This window comes from Drosophila innubila (genome assembly GCF_004354385.1).
Source record: "Drosophila innubila isolate TH190305 chromosome 3L unlocalized genomic scaffold, UK_Dinn_1.0 0_D_3L, whole genome shotgun sequence".
NCBI classification, from domain to species: Eukaryota; Metazoa; Arthropoda; class Insecta; order Diptera; family Drosophilidae; genus Drosophila; species Drosophila innubila.
This window is the reverse complement of record NW_022995376.1, coordinates 25,331,944-25,354,909: the sequence shown is the minus strand read 5'-3', so window position 1 is coordinate 25,354,909 and position 22,966 is coordinate 25,331,944. Positions and strand designations below refer to the sequence as shown.

Sequence of the window (22,966 nt, the reverse complement as noted above, 5' to 3'; positions counted from 1 at the left end):
GTAATCCTGATTTTATATTAGCACCCGAGAAGTAACACTCCTGGTACTATAATCATGGCTGCAAAATTCAAAATTTATAATGGATTATGTTTGGTTCAATATAAATCAATAATCGTATTTATAAATATTAAATAATATTTGATTCCTTAATTATAACTTTAAAATTGAACAAATTAATTTTGGTACTCTTTTTCAAAAACAATTTTTTGTATTCTGTATGCAAACTATTTTGCTTTCTATTTAAAAATAGTTAATAATTCAATTATAAAACTCGATTGAAATGAATTTAAACTATTTTCATTTAATTATTAAAGTATTGTTTTATTTTGAAAAATAAAAATTTTATTTAAAAAAGCAATTTTTTATCACAGGCGAGACAGAGTAGTTTACCAAAAGCATTTTTAAATTTAAAAGAATACTAGGAAATACGATTATATTAACAATCAAAATGAATTGTAAGTCAACTACAATTTAAAACTCTAGGAATAAAGAGATATAAAATATATTTCAAAGTGTTCCTTAGATATTTTAAAAAACTTGCCTTTTTTTAATCAGATAATTACGCATGATATAGTATATTATTTTGATGCCTTAGTTTTTCCATAGAAAATTAAATTTATAGTAAACTTGAATTTTAACGCTTCAATCTTGTCGAATCAATTAAGAAAGCGACTAATCAGTCAAAACACTTGTTTGAAGTATGGATTACCGCAAATTGGAATGTATTCATATTGCATGAACAATGGCGAATCAACAAGTAATTAAAGTTTATGAGCCCCAAAGGTCCCGTCCTCGATTTTATTCCATGGAATGTGAAATCCTCGCACATAGTACATATAATTAATTGATGGCCTAATGCCTGCGAAAACTTTGGCCAGCATGCCTCGTGGCAGTCATTAATCATTATCTGGCGCCATCTAGCGAGAGGCGGCGTTAAACATTTGCGCCTGACTTGAGCTTAGCTCATTTATCTGCATCAAATCAATTAGGGAACACCTTGGGAGCATTGGACCTTGGCCAATACTCGTACTTACCTTTCGGTTTCTTGGCAATCGAGGCACCTTTTTTTCCTTTTCACCATTTTGTTGTTGCCTTTGTCCTGTTGATGTCCCTGCTACGTGCCAATTTGGCTCGTTTTGCTCGCTCATTCGTAAATCTAAACAAATCATCAATTTTCACAAATTATACGCGGCGTCCCTTCATTTTGCTCGTTCTTCTGCTCGTCTCCGATTTCTCATCCTTATCCTTTTCGTGCTTTCAGCGGCGTCCTTGGTCCTTGGTCCTAATTGCTTTCGTTTCATTCACCGCATTTCCTGTTGTCGCTGCTGTTCATTTTACATTTCATTAATTAACGCCAATGGCCGTCGAACTTTGACATATTGAGCTTAGTCTCAGCCCCCCTCCCCTACAACCATTCACCATTCTCCATTCTCCATTCTCCATTCTCAGTTCTTCAGTTATCTGGTTATCTGTGCGAGCACTCGAATATAATAAACGAAGCGCGTAAATTCCCAATTGAATAAGATAACCAATTCCGGAGGTATTTGTGCTTAAGATTTATGAAATATTTATAATATACTTTTTTATTAATTTGCCAATCGATAATGCCAATAAGATAATGTTAAGTTCACATATCAGTTAGTTTGTCAGTTAGCCGAGGCTATTTAAGAATGGATCGATCCCAAGGCATTTGCTATAAGCAAAATGAAGTGCTTCTGTTTGCTAATATTATTTGTTGCTCCGGCTGCCTGGGCTCGTGTCGCCTTCGAGTCCCTTCCTGACCTGGAGCTGCCTCCAGTGATTGATGAGATTTACGATGTAGATCCCGTGGCTGAAAACCGTGCAGCCGGTGAGTAGGAAGTCTGATCCACTTGGTTGCTTCTTATATCAAACATATTTAATATATCGCAGCCTGCAAGGTGACCATTCGAGGTGGCATGCCCAAGCCAGAGCCCGTTGTATTGGTAACCAACTCGGAGAGCTTTTATCCCTTCAATGATGTCGGCGTCATGGAGGTGGAGAGTGGCAAGACCCTGCAGCTGTGGTGTCCCAGTGGCTTTACCACACACTCCCAGAACCTGTTGACAGCCACCTGCGAGAGCGGCACCACCTTCAAGGTCGATGGCAGCAGCTATCAGTTCAAGGATCTCGCCTGTAAGTCATGGCCTGGCTTCAAGGCCGTCAAAACTGGTGCTGCCTGCAATGGTGGCGTGGTTATTCGAGTTGGCTTCGAGATTACCTCATCGCGATTCGCTGAGCAAATGCAGATTTGCTTCAACGAGCAGGAGGAAGTGACTCGCTACACGCGTCATCAGCTCTTTCCGGGCAGCAACTACTATGAGACGGGCGTGGACCGTATTACCTTCCAGACCGCCGGCTACTTCAATGGCAAGAATGTCGACAAGCTCTACACTCAGGCCACCCAGCTGGAGACCATCAACAAGGATCTGGGCGGAGATGCGGACAAGTATTTCAATACAGCTACAAATATCTATCTGGCTCGTGGTCATCTTGGTGCCAAGGCCGACTTCGACTATGCCCCCGAGCAACGTGCCACCTTCCTGTTCATCAATGCGGCTCCTCAATGGCAGGTCTTCAACGCCGGCAACTGGCAACGTGTCGAGGATGGTCTCCGCACCTGGGTCTCCAAGAACAAGATGAATGTCAACTGTTACACGGGTGTCTACGGCGTTACCACTCTGCCCAACAAACAGGGTGTCGAGACTCCTCTCTACTTGGCCCGCGATGGCAACAACAATGGGCTGATTCCCGTCCCGAAACTCTACTTCCGAGTGGTCATTGAGCCCTCGACCAACCGTGGCATTGTCTTTGTCGGCGTCAACAATCCCCATTTGACTGAGGCTCAGATCAAGAAGGATTATGTGATCTGCAATGATGTCAGCGATAGGGTTACCTACATCAACTGGAAGAAAACTGACATCAAGGCTGGCTGGTCTTATGCCTGTGAGGTCGCCGATTTCCTCAAGACTGTCAAGCATTTGCCAGCCCTGACTGCCAAAAATGGCCTTCTTGTCTAGGGTATTTCAATAAACTGAACGATTAAATCGAATATACAAATATGTGAAAATCAATTAGGAACGGATGCAATAATATATGCTTAAAATTGGGAATCATTAGATAAAGGAATTAGAGTTATGTGGACGATGGGATCACAAAATAAGGAAAAAATCGAAATCAGAAATATTTTATATTAATAATTCCATGAATGGAATCAGGAGGGCGTATTGTTTTCGTCAGCTATAAAAAATGTATAATATCAATATTTTCTGGTTAGAACGATTAATAATATAGGGTTTCTGGCTGAAAGAAACGGCATTTATGGTTTTTTCAAGCCTTTAAGAAATGATAGCGCCTAAAAGTATGTGGTAATTTGATTGATTTAATTGATGCCAAATTTCATTTTAGACTTTACATTATTTTTTTAATAAAATAAATTTAAATTTATAATGTAGTTTAACTTAATTTACAATTTTAATTACTTTTGGTCTACTGCTCTAAGTTGACAGTAAATAGATACATAAATAAATAAATATTCAGGGTCTTGATTATAGCATTTTTAATTGTTTTATTCAACATATTTCAATCTTATCAAACAATTGAAAAGTTTTTGTAAAATTCATTTAAACATTCAATCTTAAATTAAACTTAAATGCACCTAGACCAACAATCCGCTGACGGAGAACTCTGGCAAGTGGGTCACCTTCTTGCGGAACTCGGGCACCGAGCAGGCATAGGAGTATCCGGCAGTGATGTCTGTGCGCTTCCAGCTGATCCAGTTGATCTTATCGCTGACATCGTCACAGAGAATATAGTCGCGTTTGATCTCAGCAAGACTCAGATGGGGATTGTTCACACCGACAAAGACAATACCCTTTTTGGTGGAGGGATCTATGACCACACGGAAGTAGAGTTTGGGAACTGGGATCAGGCCATTGCCATTATGATCATAGGCCAAGTACAAGCCGGTCTGCCTGCCATCCTTGTTGGGCAAGGTGGTGACACCCCAGACGCCAGTCCAGCAATCCACATGTTTCTTATTCTTCGATGCCCAGGCCCTCACTCCATCCTCGACACGTGCCCAGTTGCCGGCATTGAAGGTCTGCCATTGAGGAGCCGCATTGATGAACAGGAAGGTGGCACGTTGCTCCGGAGGATAGACGAAATCCGCCTTGGCACCCATGTGACCACGGGCCAGGAACACATTCTTGGGGGAGTCAAAGTAGCGAGAGGAATCCATGCCTAAGGCCTTGTCGATGGTTTCCTTCTGCACCGCCTGCGTGTACAGTTTGTCCACATTTTTGCCAGCAAAGAATCCGCCGGGAGCAAAGTTGATGCGATCCACACCAGTGGCATAGTAATTGCTGCCTGCATCCAGAGTGTGATAGACATAACGGGTGACTTCCTCGTGCTCATTGAAGCACACCTCGTACTGCTTGGCAAACCGGGAACCGCTGAGTTCAAAGCCCACATTGATGAGGGTGGTACCACCATTGCAACTCTTGCCGGACTTCTTGCCGACGAAAGCTGGCCAGGAAGAGCACTTAATGTCCGAGATGTCGTGCTCCTTATCGCCCACTTTGAATCTCGAGCCACCCACACACTTGGCGGTTACGGATTTACCCGAAAGGGGAGCGGCCAAGCTGCTGGTGCAGGCGAACTCAATGGTCTTGTCGTGATCAACATCCACAAAGCCGGTAGCCGAGAATGGATAGAACTCTGAGGTGCCAGGCTTAATCAACAGTGGCTGAGGATTCTTCATTTCTGTGCTTCTAATCTTAATGGAGCAGCCAGCTAGGATAGCAATTAATTTAATTTGAATGGGATAAGTCTTTAATTATTTTCAGGAGCTGTGGCTGTTTTCAGCAACTTACCAGCTCTCGAGATGGACAAATCATTGAGATCCGCCTCGAGGGGCAACTCGATCATATCCGCCGACCAGAGCAGCTCATTTTGGATGGGCAGCAGACGGGCCTGGCTGCTGCTGGCCAAGAAGAATAGGGCAATCAGTATTGGACTCCACATGTTTCGCTACTGATGGACATTCTGAAAAACCCAGGCGCTTATAAATCTAATGCCCTAAACTGATTAGATCGATATTTTAGTCGCAATTAGCGAGTACTACAAACAACTATAAGTATGAGTATGATTATGAATTGGAGTGTGAGTACGAGTATACTCGTTCAAGTACTCATTGGAGATTCGCGTGTGGGGTGAACGAGTTTTGGGTTTTTACTCTTATCATTTAATTAGTCGGCCCCATTCCATTAACGTCACAAAGTATCTATTTATCTGTCTTTGGGGTACTTGGGATGATTAGCAAATATGAAATGAGAATTTCGGTATGGAGTCTTCTAGTGGTTACTTCCCTCACGTGTCCCACACGTTTGGCCATCAAGAACGTGTTTCTCATATTTGCACAAATATCAAGTGTTTATTTTTTGTTATTTAATTATACGTGTATATATATTTTTGTGGTATACATATCTCTGGGTATACATCAAGTCACATTTAATGTTGTGTTTTTGCAGACGCAACTGTACTGTACTGTACAGTTATATTAATAATAATAATATTAGCGATATGATTATTGTTAGTTAGATAATCAATATGAGCCGCTTGATTGGTTTTTCTTTTTTATTTACAATTAACTAACACACTTAAACATTTAAAACGTTTACATCTAAATACTTTAAGTTTTATTTCTTACTTAGAACTGCTTATTGTTTCTTTTCTTCGGCTGGTTTGACATGCTGGAAAACTCTTACGGTTACATATATTTATTTATTATTTATTTTTAAAGCTTCTTCTGGGTTAATAACCCAAGAACGAAAATTAAAGATAGTCTATGTAAAGAGCTATAATGCATTAAAGATCTTATCTGGTGTACGACATATTGTTCTTATCTTTACAGTTCGAATTGTGCAAGTTTCTGTTCTGTTTAAGTAGGTCGGAAAAAAAAACGAAAGTTAAACATTAGTATTTATGTATGTTAGTAAGAATGTTTCTTAAAGCTCGATCTTTATATACTTCATAATAACCTGAATCTACAATATTTTGATATTTTGAAATGCTGGCCAATAGAATGTTTATAGAATATAAAAGATCCTTAATTAATAGAAGAATGAAGATATTCTTAATTTTTTGTATTTACATTAAACTGCTTCTTATTTTATTTCTTGGAGAATGATTATTTTTATCTAATATACATATATGTTTAGATTTGGCAAAGAAAGAAGATATTCTTAATTTTTTTGTTATTTACATTAAACTGCTTCTTATTTTGTTTCTTAGAGAATCATTACTTTTATCTAATATACATATATGTTTAGATTTGGCAAACTTTTGCTGGATATTTCTTGAATTTTGATCAAATTAGTTTACTCATTTGCTTCAAGACTTGTGATATAGTTTTCTATTAGTACCAACTTGCAGTAAAAACAAGAATTCTTTTGACACGCACATGAAAAGTATACAAGATATGAATATGAAATTTGTACACAATATAGAACTGGACATAATTATTATTTCCGCACCTTTTTTTATGACAGTATTGAAGTAAATTAGTGATTTGAAGACGATTCATCTAGAATATTCATCATTTATTGATTTGTGAGTTCTTTTAGGAGGTTTGAACTATTTAAAGAAATATGGCCACTTGGGCATAGATCTCCACGGCCACCAGCAGACCCATTATGGAGAGATTCACAGCGCAGTAGACGCGTCGCAATGAACGTCGACGCTTACGCTGACCACAACATTTACCAGGGAGTCGCGTTCCAGGCTGCAGACGCTCTCGTGGATCGTTGTTCTCGCTGCAGCTGCTCCTGCTGCTCCGGTTGCTGCTGGCGTCGCTGTCGTCACCGCTCCCGCTGCTGTCATCAGCTGATGGCGCAGTGTGACTCCGGCTCCCATTTGTTGCAGCTCCATTGTGGCATGGCGGCCAATGTCAAACCGACGCCAATGATGAGCTGCTGTCATAGGCCACCAGCAGAGAGTCATTCTCATCGCTGCCGCTTCCCGCACTCCTCTCCGACTCATTGATGACCTCCAGCTGGGTTTGCGGTCGACTGATCTTGTATTTGTTGTGTCGCTTGTTTATCAGCACGCTGCGTATGTTGTTGTTGGTGCGTTGCCGTTGCCGCTGACCCTTGACCTGTGAGTTGACCTTGCGAGTTCGTGTCTTGGGCACCCGAGCACCCAACATGCTACAATCGGCATCCTCCTGCTGCTCCAGCTCTAGTTCCAGCTGCTGTTCGTCCTCATCCTCATAGTAGTCATAGTAGTCATCATAATCGTAACCCACGCCATCATCCCCCGCACCGTCCTCATCATCCTCATCGTAGTCCATGTCAAAGTCAAAGATAGCACAACAACCACTCTCCACTTCGACACTATAGCGTCTCTGGCGCTGCTTTGACCTCTTCCCTTCCAGGTGGGCTGGCGAGGATTTGCTGTGTGTGCTCACGCTCTTGTACATGGGTGCAAAGATGGCGGTTTTGGCCTAGTCGGACGGATAATTGAAGCAGTTAGTAAGCGGTGAACACTTATATAATATTTTTAAATTATTATCATCAATTAAATTAAATCAAAAATTTAAAAAAAAATATGAAATGAAAAAACAAAGAAACAAAACAGAATACAAAATTGTCTTTGAAAGGCAGTCAGAAAGGCAGTACCTTAAAAATCAAGAAAGCTATTTCAGCCTCGTTATCCTTCTAGTTCAGATATGTAAAACAACATCCGCTTCTCTTTAATGTCTCAATTTGAGAGTCTCTGGACATTTTCAAATCAAATCATTTCTATTTTATTAATAATAGTGAATTTTTTTTCAAGCATTAAAGCATTCAAGCATTCTATAGGCCCTAAGCAAATCACAAATATTTCCACACACAAAGACTGAACGATTGTGTCAGAGTATTTTATTTAAATGTTTTGTAGCGCTACAGTAAACTAATTAAGCCATTTCAATTTTTATAATAGCACTGTTTGGGACTCTTAAAAAATTGGTCACATAAAATATTAATGTAGAGGTGTTAGCATCTACAAAAAAATTGTAAACATTTTTTTTTTATAATTTAAATAATAACTTAATACCCAGGAACAAATTATGCCTTTTTATTTATTGTTTTGATTTCAAAATGAATGGGTTTTATTGCAGTAATAGGTATCATGGCGACGCGGAAAGTACATTTTAATATTTTAAAATATTTTGCTACAACTGACGACGTTAACGTTAAATGTAAAGCCTGCAACCGGCTAATAAAATTCCTGTAGAGAAAGAAGAAAATGATTTAACCTCTGTTGTCAATGCGAGAAACAATAAGTTGGACTCAGTCAAAATTAAAATTAAAAAATGATTTTGTTGATACCGATGTTTATCGATGCATCAAAGTTTGACAAAAGCAGCTGTCGATTAATTTTACAGTATTGCGTATTTGGTTTCAGTGCGGCACTGGCAGTGCGTCGCTTATAAATTTTAAGCTATTATTAATTATAATGCCAAAGTAAGTGTATTAATTATAAACTAATGTTAGTAATTATTGTGATACAAAATATTTATTCCAGAATAACAACAAGGTCAAGCTTTTGCTAATTTTTGGCATTAACTCATTTTGCACAAGTATTGAGTCTATGAATTTGTAATGCTAAAACATCATTAATACATACAACTGTTATGTTACATACCAGAAATGTTAATATAACAGTCCAATGTTAAAATAACAGCTGTTAAAGTGAGCTGTTGCAAGCGAAGACCTCATACTTTGATTAAGGGTATGCCTGCAGTGCGTTTTAAAATTCAATAATGTCCCGGAAAATCATTTAAGAAGTACAATTTTGCAATGGATGTTAATAAATAGTGTTTTTACTTTGTGCTGCTACTCGTATATAGTAAACTTTGAACGTTTCTTATTAAATATTTGTGCAATTAGCAAGTGGTGTCAATTGATTCTTTTTGAAAGAAAAGGTAAACTTTGCTGCTACAAAAAATTGGTAACACTTGTGCAAGTGAGTAAATCCATGTTGTAGAGTGATTAATTCTCTATTTAAAATAGTTGGTCTCAATGTGTAATTCCTTGCACTTTTTGAGAAAATTCATTTTTTAGGACACAACCTCACATTTTTAAATGTCGATTTGCTCGCAGTGCCCTTTGGGGAATATAAGCAGTTTTTATGAAATTATTTAATAAATTGTAAAATACACAAGATATTTTGATGCAGTTTTTTTCCTAGTGCTATGGATAGCTCCAGAAGTATTTAAGAAGAGTGGGCGTGGCACTATCTCCGCCCCCAATTTTTGTTTTTTGTAAGTTATGCTTACAGCCATCTGAGAGGACTCTCATCTTCTTTTATCGAAAAATCACGATTATTGTTATTGGTAATAATAAAGGGTGTTTTTTTAGAGGTTAATTTTTCGAGTAGAGATAAAGCTGACATTTTTTTGTTAAATCTGGCAACTCTAATGTCATTTATGTTCAGTTTGGTGTGCCATTTTATCATGAACAAGTTGACAAAAGAACAGGTTGACAAACGGTTCTGTTCGCGAAGTTTACCGCAAGCTCCGTCCATTTTATGGTCGACATAATCGTCCATCAGAGCAATTAATTCGGTGAATCATGGATCGTTTGGATTATCTATTTTGGGCATATGTGAAGTCGCTCGTCTACGTCAACAAACCACATACGTTAGGGGACTTGGAAGCCAACATTCGTCAGCCGCGGCGGCCACATGCCGGAAATCATATTTAAACATTAACAGCATAAATTTATCCTTCCAATAAAGCCAAATTGATGGACATTAAAACGATTTTCTTGTGTTTTATTTCAATTCGAAGTTCTATACCTCTAAAAAATACACCCTTTATAAAACGTTAGAAATTGTTAAAAACAATATTAATAGTTTAACATTTCCACTGATTTTGGAAAAATATATAAAAAATAAAAAAAATAAATATTAGGACGGGGATGGTGCCACGCACACTTTTACAAAATATTACTATGTATGTTTTAAATATCATATCTTAAAATATTTTTATTAAATTTATTGTTTCAGGTCTCAGTTCTGGCAATGGCCACAGTAAAAGATCCAAGATTTAAAAAATTGCATTTCAACGACCCTTTAGGCATGCTCAAACTGCATTATTAACATCAAGTCTATACTGAAGCCGATGGACAACGACTACAATAATAGTGTAAACCTGCCAGGAACATCAATTGAAACCACCATCATCAGTTGGCGCAGTCTCATAAGCCAAATGGTGATATTGATGTTGAGATAAGCGCATACTGGCGAATGCCATTAGCATGTTTTGAAAATAAACCTCTACAGGTTTGGGATTGTAGGAAAACACATATCCCAATTTATACAAAATTGAGCTGCAATTTTTACTGGTAGTGGGATCATCTTTTCCCTGCGAACGGGCTTTTTTTAGCGGCATCGGATATTTTGACCAAAAAACGAAATAGACTCAAACCGGATCAACTAAGCCGTATTTTATTTTTACAAAGCATCGATAAGAAATACTTTTTTTTTGATAATATACTGCTTAAATCTTAATTTTATAAGACTCCTACGAAAGCATTATCAGTTTTATTTTAAGCAATTTAAATCAAAAATACTGACTCAATATGAATATTGCTAAGAAAGTACTGCTATAATTTTTAAGTCTAAATAAAAAGAGACTGCATTGTTAAAATTTTTGTTAATTTTACGAAACATATTTTTATTATATATTATATTATTATATTAAATTATAATTTCTACCCAACTTTACTTTAAGTGGAAAAAAAATAAAAAATATTTTTAAGCACGTGGAAGTTAATATTAGGCTCGAGATAAGTGAACAAATAAGAAATCGCTTAATATCCCTAACAATTGATGGCGCAACTCGACTATGCCGCTTTGCCATGGTACCTAACAAAACATAACACCTGCAATAAAAGACATTCATTTTGGAAATCAAAATAATAACAAAAAATGTTATAATATTTTACCTGTATATTAAATAAAATTGCTAATTAATGTTCAATTTGAATCAAACTTTTTTGAAAAGATCATTTTTTGTCGAGAGTTTGTTCAAAGTGTTTTTTCAAATTTGTTTTTGTTAAAGCACTTTTGTGTTGCGCTCCCAAAAAAAAGTGTTCGGTGGAGAGAGATACCCGGCCGATCTAAACTTTTCGTGTTTTGACATAAGAAAACCAGTTTTAGAGCAATTGTTTTTCCGGAGCTCCGTTAAGTAATTGTATTTTTTTCATTAGTTTATCTTTTATTGGTTTTAAAATAAATAAATTAATTAAAATTAATATAAAATTAATTCTGTATATTATTTTGAATTCCCCCATTTTCCAACTTACCTCCGGACCGCGCCAGGTAATGCCTGATCGCACCAAGTTGTAGAAGCGCAGAACGCCCCACATGGCTAGAACCTATTTGAATTTGATTTGAGAATAGTATATATTAAATTGATAAAACATAAATTCAGCTCAAATATAAAAACACTCACACATATTGACTCTTTCACTCACAGAGGTAATTGAATGAATTCACTACACTTGTGACTAGGGGACTCTTGCTATCCGGAATAATATTTTTATGCTTTCATAGACACTAATGGATTTTATTTGTTATTAGATTATTTATTGAGTTGGCTTGGTTTATTTCGCTATAGAACTAATTGCATTGTTGTGTAAATTTAGTGGATGGTTTTTTTTTTCAGAATCAGAGCCAGTTTTTCAATGTCTAGTTATTGGATTTAATGACTATATCAGAGACAATTTCACGTAAAATGTATAATATTTAATGTCAAACTTAAAAAAAAACTCTTTGATACAATTTAAGAAGGCATTGGAAAATTTCAAATTTCACTAAATGTTACAGCATAAAACTGTACAAATATCAAGTTTTAGCACATATTAAATTGTATAGTTTTAATTTATTTTGTTTTTATTTGGAATGTTTCAATTAAAACCATTCAAACAGCAATTTGGTTTGCTGGCCCACAGATATGGCATAATGGGATGTAAGAAGATCATTGAAACTCCCAAAAGCGAAGAGAGCTCTTTTGACATAATGCGTCTTGTTCTTATCGCGTTGTCTATCAATGGTTTGGTAAGCATCAATATATACCCGTAACTTAAAAAATAAGTAATAGGGTTTATTGTGTTCTTTAAAATATATGTAACAGGGAGAAGGAGGCATGTTGGACCCTATAAAGTATATATATTCTTGATCAGCATGAACAGCCGAGTCGATTTAGTCATGTCTGTCTGTCTGTTCGTCTGTCTGCCTGTCTGTGTGAGAACCTAGATCTCAGAGACTATAAGAGATAGAGCAACCAAATTTGGCACACAGACTCCAATTTCGTTGAAGAAGATTAAGTTTGATTAAAATTTCTTCCACGCCCTCTTTCACCCCGCAAATTGCAAAAAACCACACCCACCGGCTTAATGATATTACGTTATTTTTGGTAATTAACGTTATCTATTATTATTATCTATCATCATATCTAATTGCATCAGGTTCGGTTAAGCTTTTTTTTTTTCGCATTTTAGCAATAATCTTCACATTTAGGAATCATAGATTGATTGGTTTGTTTTTGTGCTAATAAGAATTTGTAGAATATATCTTATAATACCAGGTGACCCAATTTTTTTTTATGGAAGTTTCGAAATAACACTTAATTTTTAATTTTTTAATTTAATTTTTTGGAGTTTTACTTTAAATGTAAAGTTTTAAGCTGTTATCGCTAATAACGTTTTATATAGCAATTTTGGTGTATTCTATTTTGCCGTAATATATTTCCTTTGCACTGATTTATTTGGTTACAATTTGCATTCATAACTCTTATTTGCGGCTCTTGGATAATATGAATCTACAAGGGTTTTACAACTATGCCATACTAAAAGTTACTATCCTTTTTTGTTCGATACGATATCGTTGAACTGTTCTGTAAACAGTAAAAATATATTTAATGCCTTATGCAGAAAACGTTTGAACACCTTAATTGATCAAACATACACACATACACAAACATTCTCCTACATAAACTTAATACTTACATTTATAAGAGCGCGAGCAATAAAAAACGCTACCTCCGCCTTGCACATGGCATCAAATTGCTGCAATATTGAAAAAAAAAAACAAATAATTAATTTAATTAAATGTAAACTTTTACAAATTGAAATAATATTTTATTGAAGTCAATCGTTTTGTAGCAGAAACTTCAGGACAGGTGAAGTTTTTAAGCGATCAGAAAATGCAACAACAAACCCAACAACAAGGACAACAAAAAGAATGAATAAAAAATAGTGCCAACCACTGTGAAAGTTTTTTGTGTACCGACGAACAGAGCGCAAAAACATGAATTTTTACCTCTACAATTGCAATAAATTATGCATGAGGCGACAATTTTGAAACGTTTTGGTAGAAAGCAAACAAACAACAACAAAAATAGCAACAAAAACAACAACAATAGCGACAGCTACTACGGTAACAACAACAACATGCGCCTCGCAGCACGTTTGTAATAGAAAATGCCGCAAAAACAAATGTTGGAGACAATCTAAATTGTTGTAAGGGCGGAGCAGACGAAACGGTGGAAAGACAAAATGGCGTGGAAAAAAGTACAAGTCACAGTAGCTGAGTGTGAGTGAGAGGATTTGTAAGTGAGTGTGAGTGTGCATGTGTGTAATAGGCCTTTGACAGGTAGAGAGAGAGGTACTGAGAGTGGGAGAGTGGCGTCAGTGGAGAGCGCAGATGAGACAAAGCCAGTGAATGAACTGTGTTGTCAGCTTTGTGCTTTGTGTCGATTGCCGCTGCCGCAGTCGCAGTCGCAGTCGCTGTCGCTGTCATTGCCGCTGCTTTACAGTTGTCGAACCCTTGAGATTTTATACTCAACTATTTGCGCTTCATTAAGCTGGGCAGGCACTTCAACTCATTCATCTGCCAGAACTAAGCCTATTTCCACGACAGCACATTCGACGCCAATTTCATCATTTGGCCCGAATGTGTACTTCATTTCAGTACAAAATCTGACTAATAATTTTGGCTCATTCATAATGAATGTTAAGATTTTGGGTTATCAGTTGTTCGACCTCTAACACTTTTACAATTATACTTATTTAACTACAGGCAAATAATTTTCAAGATATCAGTTTTTACTCATACAGCTTAAGCGCATTATTGATTGCAGTTTTCTGTTTGTCGTGAAAAAAGGACACTGCACATTTAAGACAAAGACAAATGTTGTTTCTACAGTTGACTTGTCCTAAAAAATTAAGTGAGTTTAAAGGGAATCTCCTATGCTTCCACAGATTGGAGTTGAGTTTCTAACTTGGGTCAGTGACTTATTGTCCACATCGTAATAACACCCACCCTCGTACAAAGGGTACGATTTTATATTTTTTAAGTTTAATAATTTATTCAAAACCCTATTTGGTTAACGCTAAGTGGAACTGTTGTTTCTAGCACATTGTCGAATAAATCAATGGATTACGGGTAGATTGGATACTCGCAAAAACTTTTTAAATTTATTTGTATCCAAAAAAATTACATTGATTAGCTTTAATTTTAAGTCCAAAATATTGGGTATACTTTTTTGGTTACTTAATATTTTTTATTTCTCTAATAAGCATTAAATAGCAGCCACTTCTTCATTTCGCAGTATAAGTCTAGAAATGCCTTTTGGTTTTCACTTTTTATCTTAGAGCATTTTATAAAATGTTAATTTCACCCTGAATTTATGCTGGGTATTTAGAATGCTTCGTTTTTCACTGTATCGGACTTATAGTAATTACACCAACTCAATTTAATTTCAACCCAAAAAATTTTGCCAAATTGAAAGTGAATACCAGATCAGCCAATATATATTTAAATAATCTCAAGACTTATAAGGTAATTTTTAACTGTTTACTGTAAGCCACATAAGTTTAACTAAGTCTAATTAAATCTCATACCATTTTACTATTCTAATCAAATTGTGGCTAGTCTCTTTATTTCTTTTCTATTCAAATTCCAATTGCAACGAGCTTTGAAGGTTTAATTTTAAGGTATACTGATGATCTAAAGTATTTTTATGTATTTATTATTCTAATCAATTTGTTTCCCCACTGTCTTGCAGCAAAAATAAATTGGTGTGTTGCTCTTCAAACACTATTTCCCATTTGCTAGTACTATACTCGAGTATATCGTTTCATAAGTCTCCCCTTTTCACATTTCCCTTTTCACTTGAAGCATATGCTTGGAGTTTGTGTTTGCATTTCAATTTCAATTGTCTGTGCTTTGCAGCGCATTCAACTGTCGTCAGCATCCGACCATAACCCACATATATCCTTTGTTTGATTTTAGCATAAAAAAGCAACTTTTACATATGTTACGGATTCTCCTCTTGTGAGTTCTCGTTGCCGTTGTTGTTGTTGCAGTTGTTGAACTCGTTATTGTTGTTTCCTAGCATTGGGCTTTTGTATTTTATTTGTTTGTTTTGCCAGATCTTTGTGCTTTGGTTCCAATTGATTTATGCCAACGCGGCATTCAAAGAAACCTTATTGATATCATTCCCCTTGCGTTGAGGCCTTTGTGAATTACACAGAGACTGGAAGTGAGGTGGAATAGGGGCTTTCATTAAACAAATGGACCGACCTGGCAAAATATCTTAAATATGCATTAAAAGCGTTTGGCTGGCGCGCTTAATTCCCACACCTGTCAGTATGATAAGCTTCGTTTCCCCCCAAGGATTCGACTTACCTTATTCACATGATCACGCAGAACATTCGAATAAACCATGGCGACAGCTTCCAAGGCCATAAACGTAATATAGCCAATTATCCAGGGTACAATTAGGCCAGGGTTCTCCTGTGGGTATCAGAATAAAGGATGGAACATGATATTATATCGTTCTTAGAATATTTTGTGCTCTGTTAAAAGGGATTGAAGGGCTCAAAGGAGGATGGGAGGAAGGGGTGGTTCACATTGGCTGCCCAAAAAAAACCATTCACACACCTTTAGCTGAAATCAAATTGTTGCCATTGATTTCCTAACTGCTTTCACTATATAAAATATTTTATGTGCCATATGAGACCATGCATCTTTGTATGTGTGTGTGTGTTTGTATGAGTGCCTGTATCTGTGTGCTGTAATTTATCTCGCAATGGCATAAAACCTCTGATTGGATTTTTGGCGCTTTTTCGCGTGTGTCGCTTTTGGGGCTTAATATTTTTGCTGCTGCTGACAGTTTTCACCGCACATTTTGCAGAGCGATTCACAGACCAAAACGATTCATAAACTTCATTGTGGTCAATTTGTTACTTTTCATTGCCAAAAATTTTTACAATTATACTATATTTTTAAGCAGTAAATTCAGAATTGTTTCTAAGTAATTTCGCATTCAGGTTATGGACTGCCCGCTTTAATAATTAAAATATCTATGAAATAATTTATAAGTCGAAACTTATAAAAAAAAACAATTTAGATTATTTGTTTGTCCAACAATCTTGAATTTGGTAGATTAAAATAGGCGTGCAATAAAGTAAATAAGAATGTTAAGCGTCTATTTTACTTTAGTAAATAGTATTTTGTTATTTAATATTAAGTTAAATAAAGGTAAAGGTGTTATTAAAGGTATGATTTTGTATTTTTTTCATTTTATTTTGAAATTCACATAAAATTGTTTCAAAAGCGAGTTTAATCGTAGTTTACTCCCCTCTTTTATAGGCACAGAAAAGCCACATAAATTTACATATAATTAAAAAGAACTTTGCATAAAGCTTTTTATTTATAAACCCATGACTGTATATATTTAATAAGTGTTTAACAATAATTGCAATTTACATTTTGTTAAAGTCAATATTGATAGTTTATTGCGTCATTAAATAAGTAAAAATGTGGCCAAATATAAATATAACAATTACGTAAACTGATTTTAGCATAATTAACTTACTGACCATCAAACAACAGGCATTTTTTGTTTCTTTCGGTTTGTTCAACTTTTTTTAATTGAGTTTATGATACATTTTTGTAACTCTCACACACTCAGGCACATATAAAATTTATGATTTTTAGTTGTATTGTTTTCCATGCAAATTGTTGTCAAAATATGCAAGAAGCTCTAATTAAGGCCACTTTCCAATGCAATATTTAAGCCATCAGCAGCTGGCTCCCAACCAGGCGCCTGAAAGCATACTGCAATTAATTTTCCCAGCACATACATAGCACACATTTACACATACATATGCAAGTAACTTACAACTAATTGTAGCATACTTTTTGGGCTTTTTTTTTTGCAGGCAGCAGTATCGTTGTCATCCCCGTTATTTTGTTGTTATTTTATTTTGCTGTTGTTGTTGTAGGGTCGAAATTAAAAAATTCCACACAAAGCGCCACGCAATGTGTTCCCTCTTTGACTGGCTGTAATCTTTGTCATGTGTCGCCGCCAGTCGACAGCCTCAGTTATTCGACAGATGGATCTCCATACCCAATGGTGTGACAAATTGTCTACATTTTCAGGGACTGTTTGTTGTTGCTGTTGTAGGTTGTTTTTTTTTTTTGACAACCCTTCCAAATATGTATGTCGGTCCATTTGGACTCGCATATTTGAATATATTGAGCTAGGAGCATGATGAGTTCATCACAAAGTTCATCTTTATCAAAGAATTCAACCCATTGACAGTTTTTTTGACACATTCCTCTACAAATGTGCATTTTTATTTTTAAGACTAAGAGGACTTACTTGAAAAAGATTCTTAAAATAAAAGTAAATTTAAATGGTATAGGATCTTTAATAATGATTATTTTATTTTTTTTTTTAATACAAAAATCACTCACTTCTAATGGACGTAGAAAATAACTATCTACACCAAAATCTTTAATTTTGTACAATCTCTGCATTTTTCCCATGATTTTTAAAATTCTGATTCTCACGATTTTCTTCAACCGTAATAATTATTTTTGATCAAAAAAATAAAACTTAAAAATAATGATTATTTTTGATCAAAAAAATTAATCTCAAAAATAATGATCAACTGTCCTTCAAGGACGAATATTAAGGATCCTATTAAATTTTATTTTTTCCCCTATATTCTGTTGCAGTATGTATGTAGTTTATATTGGAGTGAATCGATTTGTATGGAATTAAAACAAATGCACCAACCGGTTGATGAATTGACCATGGGTCTATAATCAATATCGAGCTTCTACTTTTTACAGAGAAGATAATAACTATTTCATACATTGGTAACTATCCGTTAGGTTTAACTTACCTCTAAAAAAAAAAAAAGGAAAAGCCCAAATAGAGGGCGATTTATGATGAGTTTAGAGATAAGAATATGTTGGCGGTCCTAAATAATTTTTGTTTAAATTGAATTTCAAGCATAGGCACTTCTTTATTTAGTTTATTAGAAGATTCCATTAAAAAGAATACATTATTTTTAAGTTTTGTTTTTTTGATCAAAAATAGTTATTATTGTTGAAGAATATCTTAAAAATCTTTATTTAATCATTAAAAAGTGATTTTTTAAATAAAACTTATAATGATTACGGTCCTTCCTATAGATATCTATTTTAAATTTAAAATATATTTTAAGCAAGTCAGTTTTATGTATTCTGTAGAAATTTTACAAAATCTTTTTTATTTGGAGCTACATAATATAATTTTAAATTAATTTAACCAATTGAGTGTTATTTTAAGCGATGAAAAAAAAATTGTTTTTATTTTTACAGTGAAAAAGGGCATTTGACTTTCAGAAAATCATTAAGGGCCTTTATTTTTGCGATTGTTTGTCATACATCATTCAATGAAGTGGGTGGATTGGAAGGCGTGGCAGGCATAAGTTACGCCTATAGCTGGACTGGTTCGTAATTTACATTTGAATGCGCTTTATTTGCCAGGGTTTGCAAACAGTTCAGTCGGAGAGTCTGAGTCACAGTCACGAAATACGCATAATTTGCGCATATGCGTTATGTGTGTGTGTGCTTTTGTGTGTGTGTGTGTGTGAGATGGAATTTGTTTTCTTGACAGCCTCTTGTACAATTTAGTAAAATTTCCAAAAAGCTCTTAACCAAACAATGGGACTTACCCGACAGATGCCAAATATCAACACAATGCTCAACAATATCATCGACATTTGTGTGCCAATTATGGCAAAATATGCAATTTGCACACCTGCAAAATAGAAACAGGTAAAACAAAAACATAAGTGGCAATTTAAAAACGATTAGAAGGATAGTATATAATGTTTTAGTATACGTTTAGTCTTTCGCATTTTACTATAATTTATATAAATTGAATAAAAAATATTTGCACAACTTCTTTAGTCATTGTGGATTATGCTTTTTTTTGGAATTAACAAATGACTTTTAGATATTTAATAAACTTAAGCCTTATAATTAATATTTTTCCGGGTTCTATCATCATCAGTCTAATGACAATCGTCCGAGGAATATATGTTTGTATATTGTTATATTTTTGGTGAAGAAAAAGTTTGTGTTTCTTAATTGTTGAAGGTAAAGTAAAATTTAGTCATCCGTCCTTATGTTTTCAAGTGATAATAAATAAATATTTGATAAGAATTGAAGATATTGAATAAATAAATACCTTTTAAATGCGAATACATGATAGCAAGCTCTTTTTAGGAACGAATAATTAAACAATTATTGGGATATGAGCTTAAGAAAAGTTCGTGTGAACAGGGTATCTAATATTCGAGATTAGAGGACTGCTCCTTTTATAATGGACTGGTTAATTTAGTCCTCGCTACATGGCCATCAACATTTTGTTTATTTATTAAAATTTCTTGTTTATTATGCTGATGTTCAGTTTGTTGCTGTCCTGGGTATTTGCTTGGTTCAGTATAAGTATGTGTGTGGGTGTTTAATTGCTTATAAGTATTTATGAGACTTGTGCTTACCATAGTAGACATCCTGCAGTTCGCCAGATTTGTGCATATTGACATTGATACGCCACGAATAGATCAAGACAATTAAGAGCGATATGTTCTAAAAATGGCAGAGAAATGCGGGAGTAAATTATTTATTAGCACACATATCACGCATACGCAACGTGCAACCGCATAGCATAGCCATAAAGTCGAGGGGCGTTCAGTATGATACCTAAATGAAACACGATTTTACTCTTAAACATTAGCTCATTAGCATGAGCATTAGCTCATTGAAGAGCAAGAAATAATTTAATGCAACATTTTTGTACTTTGGGAACACATTCATTATCCCAACTCCTGGGATATGACTTGGTATATTGGATTCATGCAAACAACGTAGCAGTCTCACTGGTAACTTACTCAAGTGTCTCTCTGCAACAATAAAACGTGACATTAATTGCAAGCAGATACAAAAAAAAAATAATAAAAACAAGAAAACAAAGCCAAGTTAACTTGCCAGTTGCATGCACATAATTTGTGTGGCAAATTGCACTGTATATCGTTGCAAATGGTTGTTCTTGTAGTTGGCAGACACTCATTGGCAGTACAAGTACTGGTACAAGTAAGTATAAAAATCCTGAGCACGATTTGGCCATTAACATAAATTAAAAGGCATAATGAGCGGCATGTAATTGTAATTTATATAATGCTAAAGATGAGTACAATGAAGTAGTGATGACCCTATAAGAGAGTCTGACTAGAGTCAGTGAATTCTTTTAGACAATTACTTCTCATTTCCTCAGAAGCCATAAGCTATCTAACAGGTTTACACATTTTTAAAAATTACTTTAAATTTCGGCTGTACTAAAAAAATGTGAATGATTTCGACATAATTTCCATTTAGAAGGATACCCGGTACCCCAAGTGTACGCGGATTTTTACTTTGTGACAGTGTATGTTAAAGACAAAGCCGTCCATCTGTATAAGTTAGTCGATCTCATAGAAAGGAAATAGAAATACAAAATCCTGTATACCATTCGCATTTCAGTTCCGTTCTTCGTCTACAAATAAATATAAATGAAATACGAAACAAGATTTCTGGAATAACTTTTGATTTTGTAGGTTAACGGTATTGCATTTAAAACTAGATTTTTCTTTTTATTTGTTGTCTAAGAGTTTATGGCCCCTAAGAAGGAATCTACATATAAAATTTATAGTATTTATTCAAGAGCTGCACAAGCACAACAATTATGTTTTACAAGCACTCTGCTCAAATTCAAAACAAATTCTTGAGTGTCAAAAATTTTTGATATTTGAACAAATACTATACGTCAAGCAATAGAACTTATAGAACACAACTGAACTAGAACCATACTAAACCAGAAGCTTGTTAAAGTAAAACACAAAACGTTATGAAAAATTTTTTGCTGTACACTTGAACTTTAATTAAAAATTTATTGAAAAAAAGCTATTCAGAAAACAATTGTAATTTAATCACACAATAATATTATAATAGGGAGTGACCCAAAGCTGCTTGCTATAGCTTGACAGTATATATAATCAACAGATGGCGCTTATTCGGTGGCACAAATATGCCCAAAACAAATTGTTAAAGATGGCGTTTTTGTGACAACGTTTTGGTGCATTGGTTAATGCACCATTACAATTTGCTGTTGCTTTCTGAAATTACAGTGTTGGCATCAGAGCTCAACTGATTAAATTCAATGAATTCGCCCATAAATTACCATCGACAGCGTGGCGGTGTTGGCCACTATCATCAGGATTCTGATTATTATGCAGCGATATTACGCTAACAGTAATACACTCTATAAATGACGATTCTTTTAATTCGTACGGTCGTACACCAGCTAGACATTAACCACCCTTTAAGATGGAGAGAATAGCTAAAAGAGAGTTGAGGGGTTCATTTTTTGTCTATATTCTAGTGCACTTGTGTGCACTAGAACAATTACGATTTTTTTTACTATACTAACTTGTGTGCACTAGAACAATTACGATATTTTTTACTATACTAACATGTTTTGTTTTGAAATTTTACTTCCCAATAGAACTCAAGCACTGTCAAGCACTGTAATGAGAATTTTCATGTTCTGTTGTGTTTGTTCTGTTTCAAAACAAAATATTAGAACATATAACATTGTTGTCAAAGCTACACTAGAACAAAGTGTCTGGAAGTACTGTACAATAGTGAAGTAGAATTTCAAAATATTTTGTGCAGCTTTTTGGTATATAGCTCGTTCAGTCTGTGAGATCAACGCGTTTATACAGACGAACAGACAGAAAGATAGAAAAATATGACTATATCGGGATGTCTCCTTATGTCCGTTTAGTAAATTTGCCCAAATTTATGACAAATATTAAAATAAAGATAAATAATTACCCATGACCCCATCTCGATCGATTTGTAAAATAAAAATTCTTGACGGGTATCTCATCGTCAAGCACACAGAAATAATAAATATTACGAATTCCTATTAAATATTTTTCGTATTTCTTAAAATACACTTTTTACTATTGTTAATTATATTTAATTAAGTATATTAATATTGTTAATTTATGAAATTGCTTTAACTCTATTAGTATATCCATTAAATAATGAGATAGAGGGCTGTTAAGTATTTGCGCTTCGCGGTATGACAAGATAATGAGATTTACCCATTCTCATTAAAAACGAAGGGAAAATGCCATAAAAATGTTCGCTGTTCGCAACACTTGTATTAATTACGACATAATTACTAAAGAACCATAACAGGACCGACTGGACGGGTCTGGACGTATTTGCGATGTTGTTTGCTGGAACAATGCTAACAGTTTACAACGACATTGCGCATACGCCCCAGTGTACAGTGTACAAGTTAATAACAAGAGGAGGGTGGAACAGGATGAGGACTCGTTGCACTTACAATTGTGTAAATTGCACTTGTTATGGCCAAATTTTTGGCATGCAACATGCGGCAGCAGCGAGTGCCACCAGTTAGCGGTCCATAAGGATAAAGGATGACGGACTTCATTTTTTCACTGTTCGCAGTGGCAACTGAAATGCAATTTTTGTGTTTCGT

The 22,966-nt window shown here is 35.1% G+C and overlaps 3 protein-coding genes across 3 annotated transcripts; 1 reads left to right on the top strand and 2 right to left on the bottom strand.

Annotated features, from left to right (window-relative positions):
• The first annotated feature begins 1,682 nt into the window (after positions 1-1,682).
• On the top strand, positions 1,683-3,092 carry LOC117788053. The gene is made up of 2 exons (XM_034626707.1): positions 1,683-1,849; positions 1,912-3,092. The coding sequence occupies exons 1-2, from the start codon at positions 1,705-1,707 to the stop codon at positions 3,036-3,038; spliced, it is 1,272 nt and encodes a 423-aa protein (XP_034482598.1). The 5' UTR covers positions 1,683-1,704; the 3' UTR covers positions 3,039-3,092.
• Positions 3,093-3,566: 474 nt separating this feature from the next.
• Positions 3,567-5,062, bottom strand: LOC117788088. The gene is made up of 2 exons (XM_034626752.1): positions 4,893-5,062; positions 3,567-4,812 (listed from the first exon to the last, which is right to left on the bottom strand). Exons 1-2 carry the CDS (start codon positions 5,041-5,043, stop codon positions 3,677-3,679), a joined length of 1,287 nt encoding a protein of 428 aa, XP_034482643.1. The 5' UTR covers positions 5,044-5,062; the 3' UTR covers positions 3,567-3,676.
• Positions 5,063-6,947: 1,885 nt separating this feature from the next.
• LOC117788427 lies at positions 6,948-22,918 on the bottom strand. Its single transcript, XM_034627191.1, has 7 exons — positions 22,811-22,918; positions 19,917-20,004; positions 19,086-19,171; positions 15,760-15,867; positions 13,077-13,136; positions 11,373-11,444; positions 6,948-7,522 (listed from the first exon to the last, which is right to left on the bottom strand). The coding sequence occupies exons 1-7, from the start codon at positions 22,916-22,918 to the stop codon at positions 6,968-6,970; spliced, it is 1,077 nt and encodes a 358-aa protein (XP_034483082.1). The 3' UTR covers positions 6,948-6,967.
• Positions 22,919-22,966: the final 48 nt, after the last annotated feature.

What these genes read in the sequence shown, in the direction of transcription:
- LOC117788427 (XM_034627191.1), bottom strand. Translation starts at nt 22,918, where the DNA reads ATGAAGTCCGTCATCCTTTATCCTTATGGACCGCTAACTGGTGGCACT. An exon ending in CAAGTGCAATTTACACAATT is followed by an intron (nt 20,005 to 22,810) that starts GTAAGTGCAACG and finishes TGCCATTTTTAG; the next exon opens with AACATATCGCTCTTAATTGT. An exon ending in TTGCTCGCGCTCTTATAAAT is followed by an intron (nt 11,445 to 13,076) that starts GTAAGTATTAAG and finishes AAATTCAAATAG; the next exon opens with GTTCTAGCCATGTGGGGCGT.
- LOC117788088 (XM_034626752.1), bottom strand. Translation starts at nt 5,043, where the DNA reads ATGTGGAGTCCAATACTGATTGCCCTATTCTTCTTGGCCAGCAGCAGC. An exon ending in TTTGTCCATCTCGAGAGCTG is followed by an intron (nt 4,813 to 4,892) that starts GTAAGTTGCTGA and finishes TTGCTATCCTAG; the next exon opens with CTGGCTGCTCCATTAAGATT.
- LOC117788053 (XM_034626707.1), top strand. Translation starts at nt 1,705, where the DNA reads ATGAAGTGCTTCTGTTTGCTAATATTATTTGTTGCTCCGGCTGCCTGG. An exon ending in GGCTGAAAACCGTGCAGCCG is followed by an intron (nt 1,850 to 1,911) that starts GTGAGTAGGAAG and finishes AATATATCGCAG; the next exon opens with CCTGCAAGGTGACCATTCGA.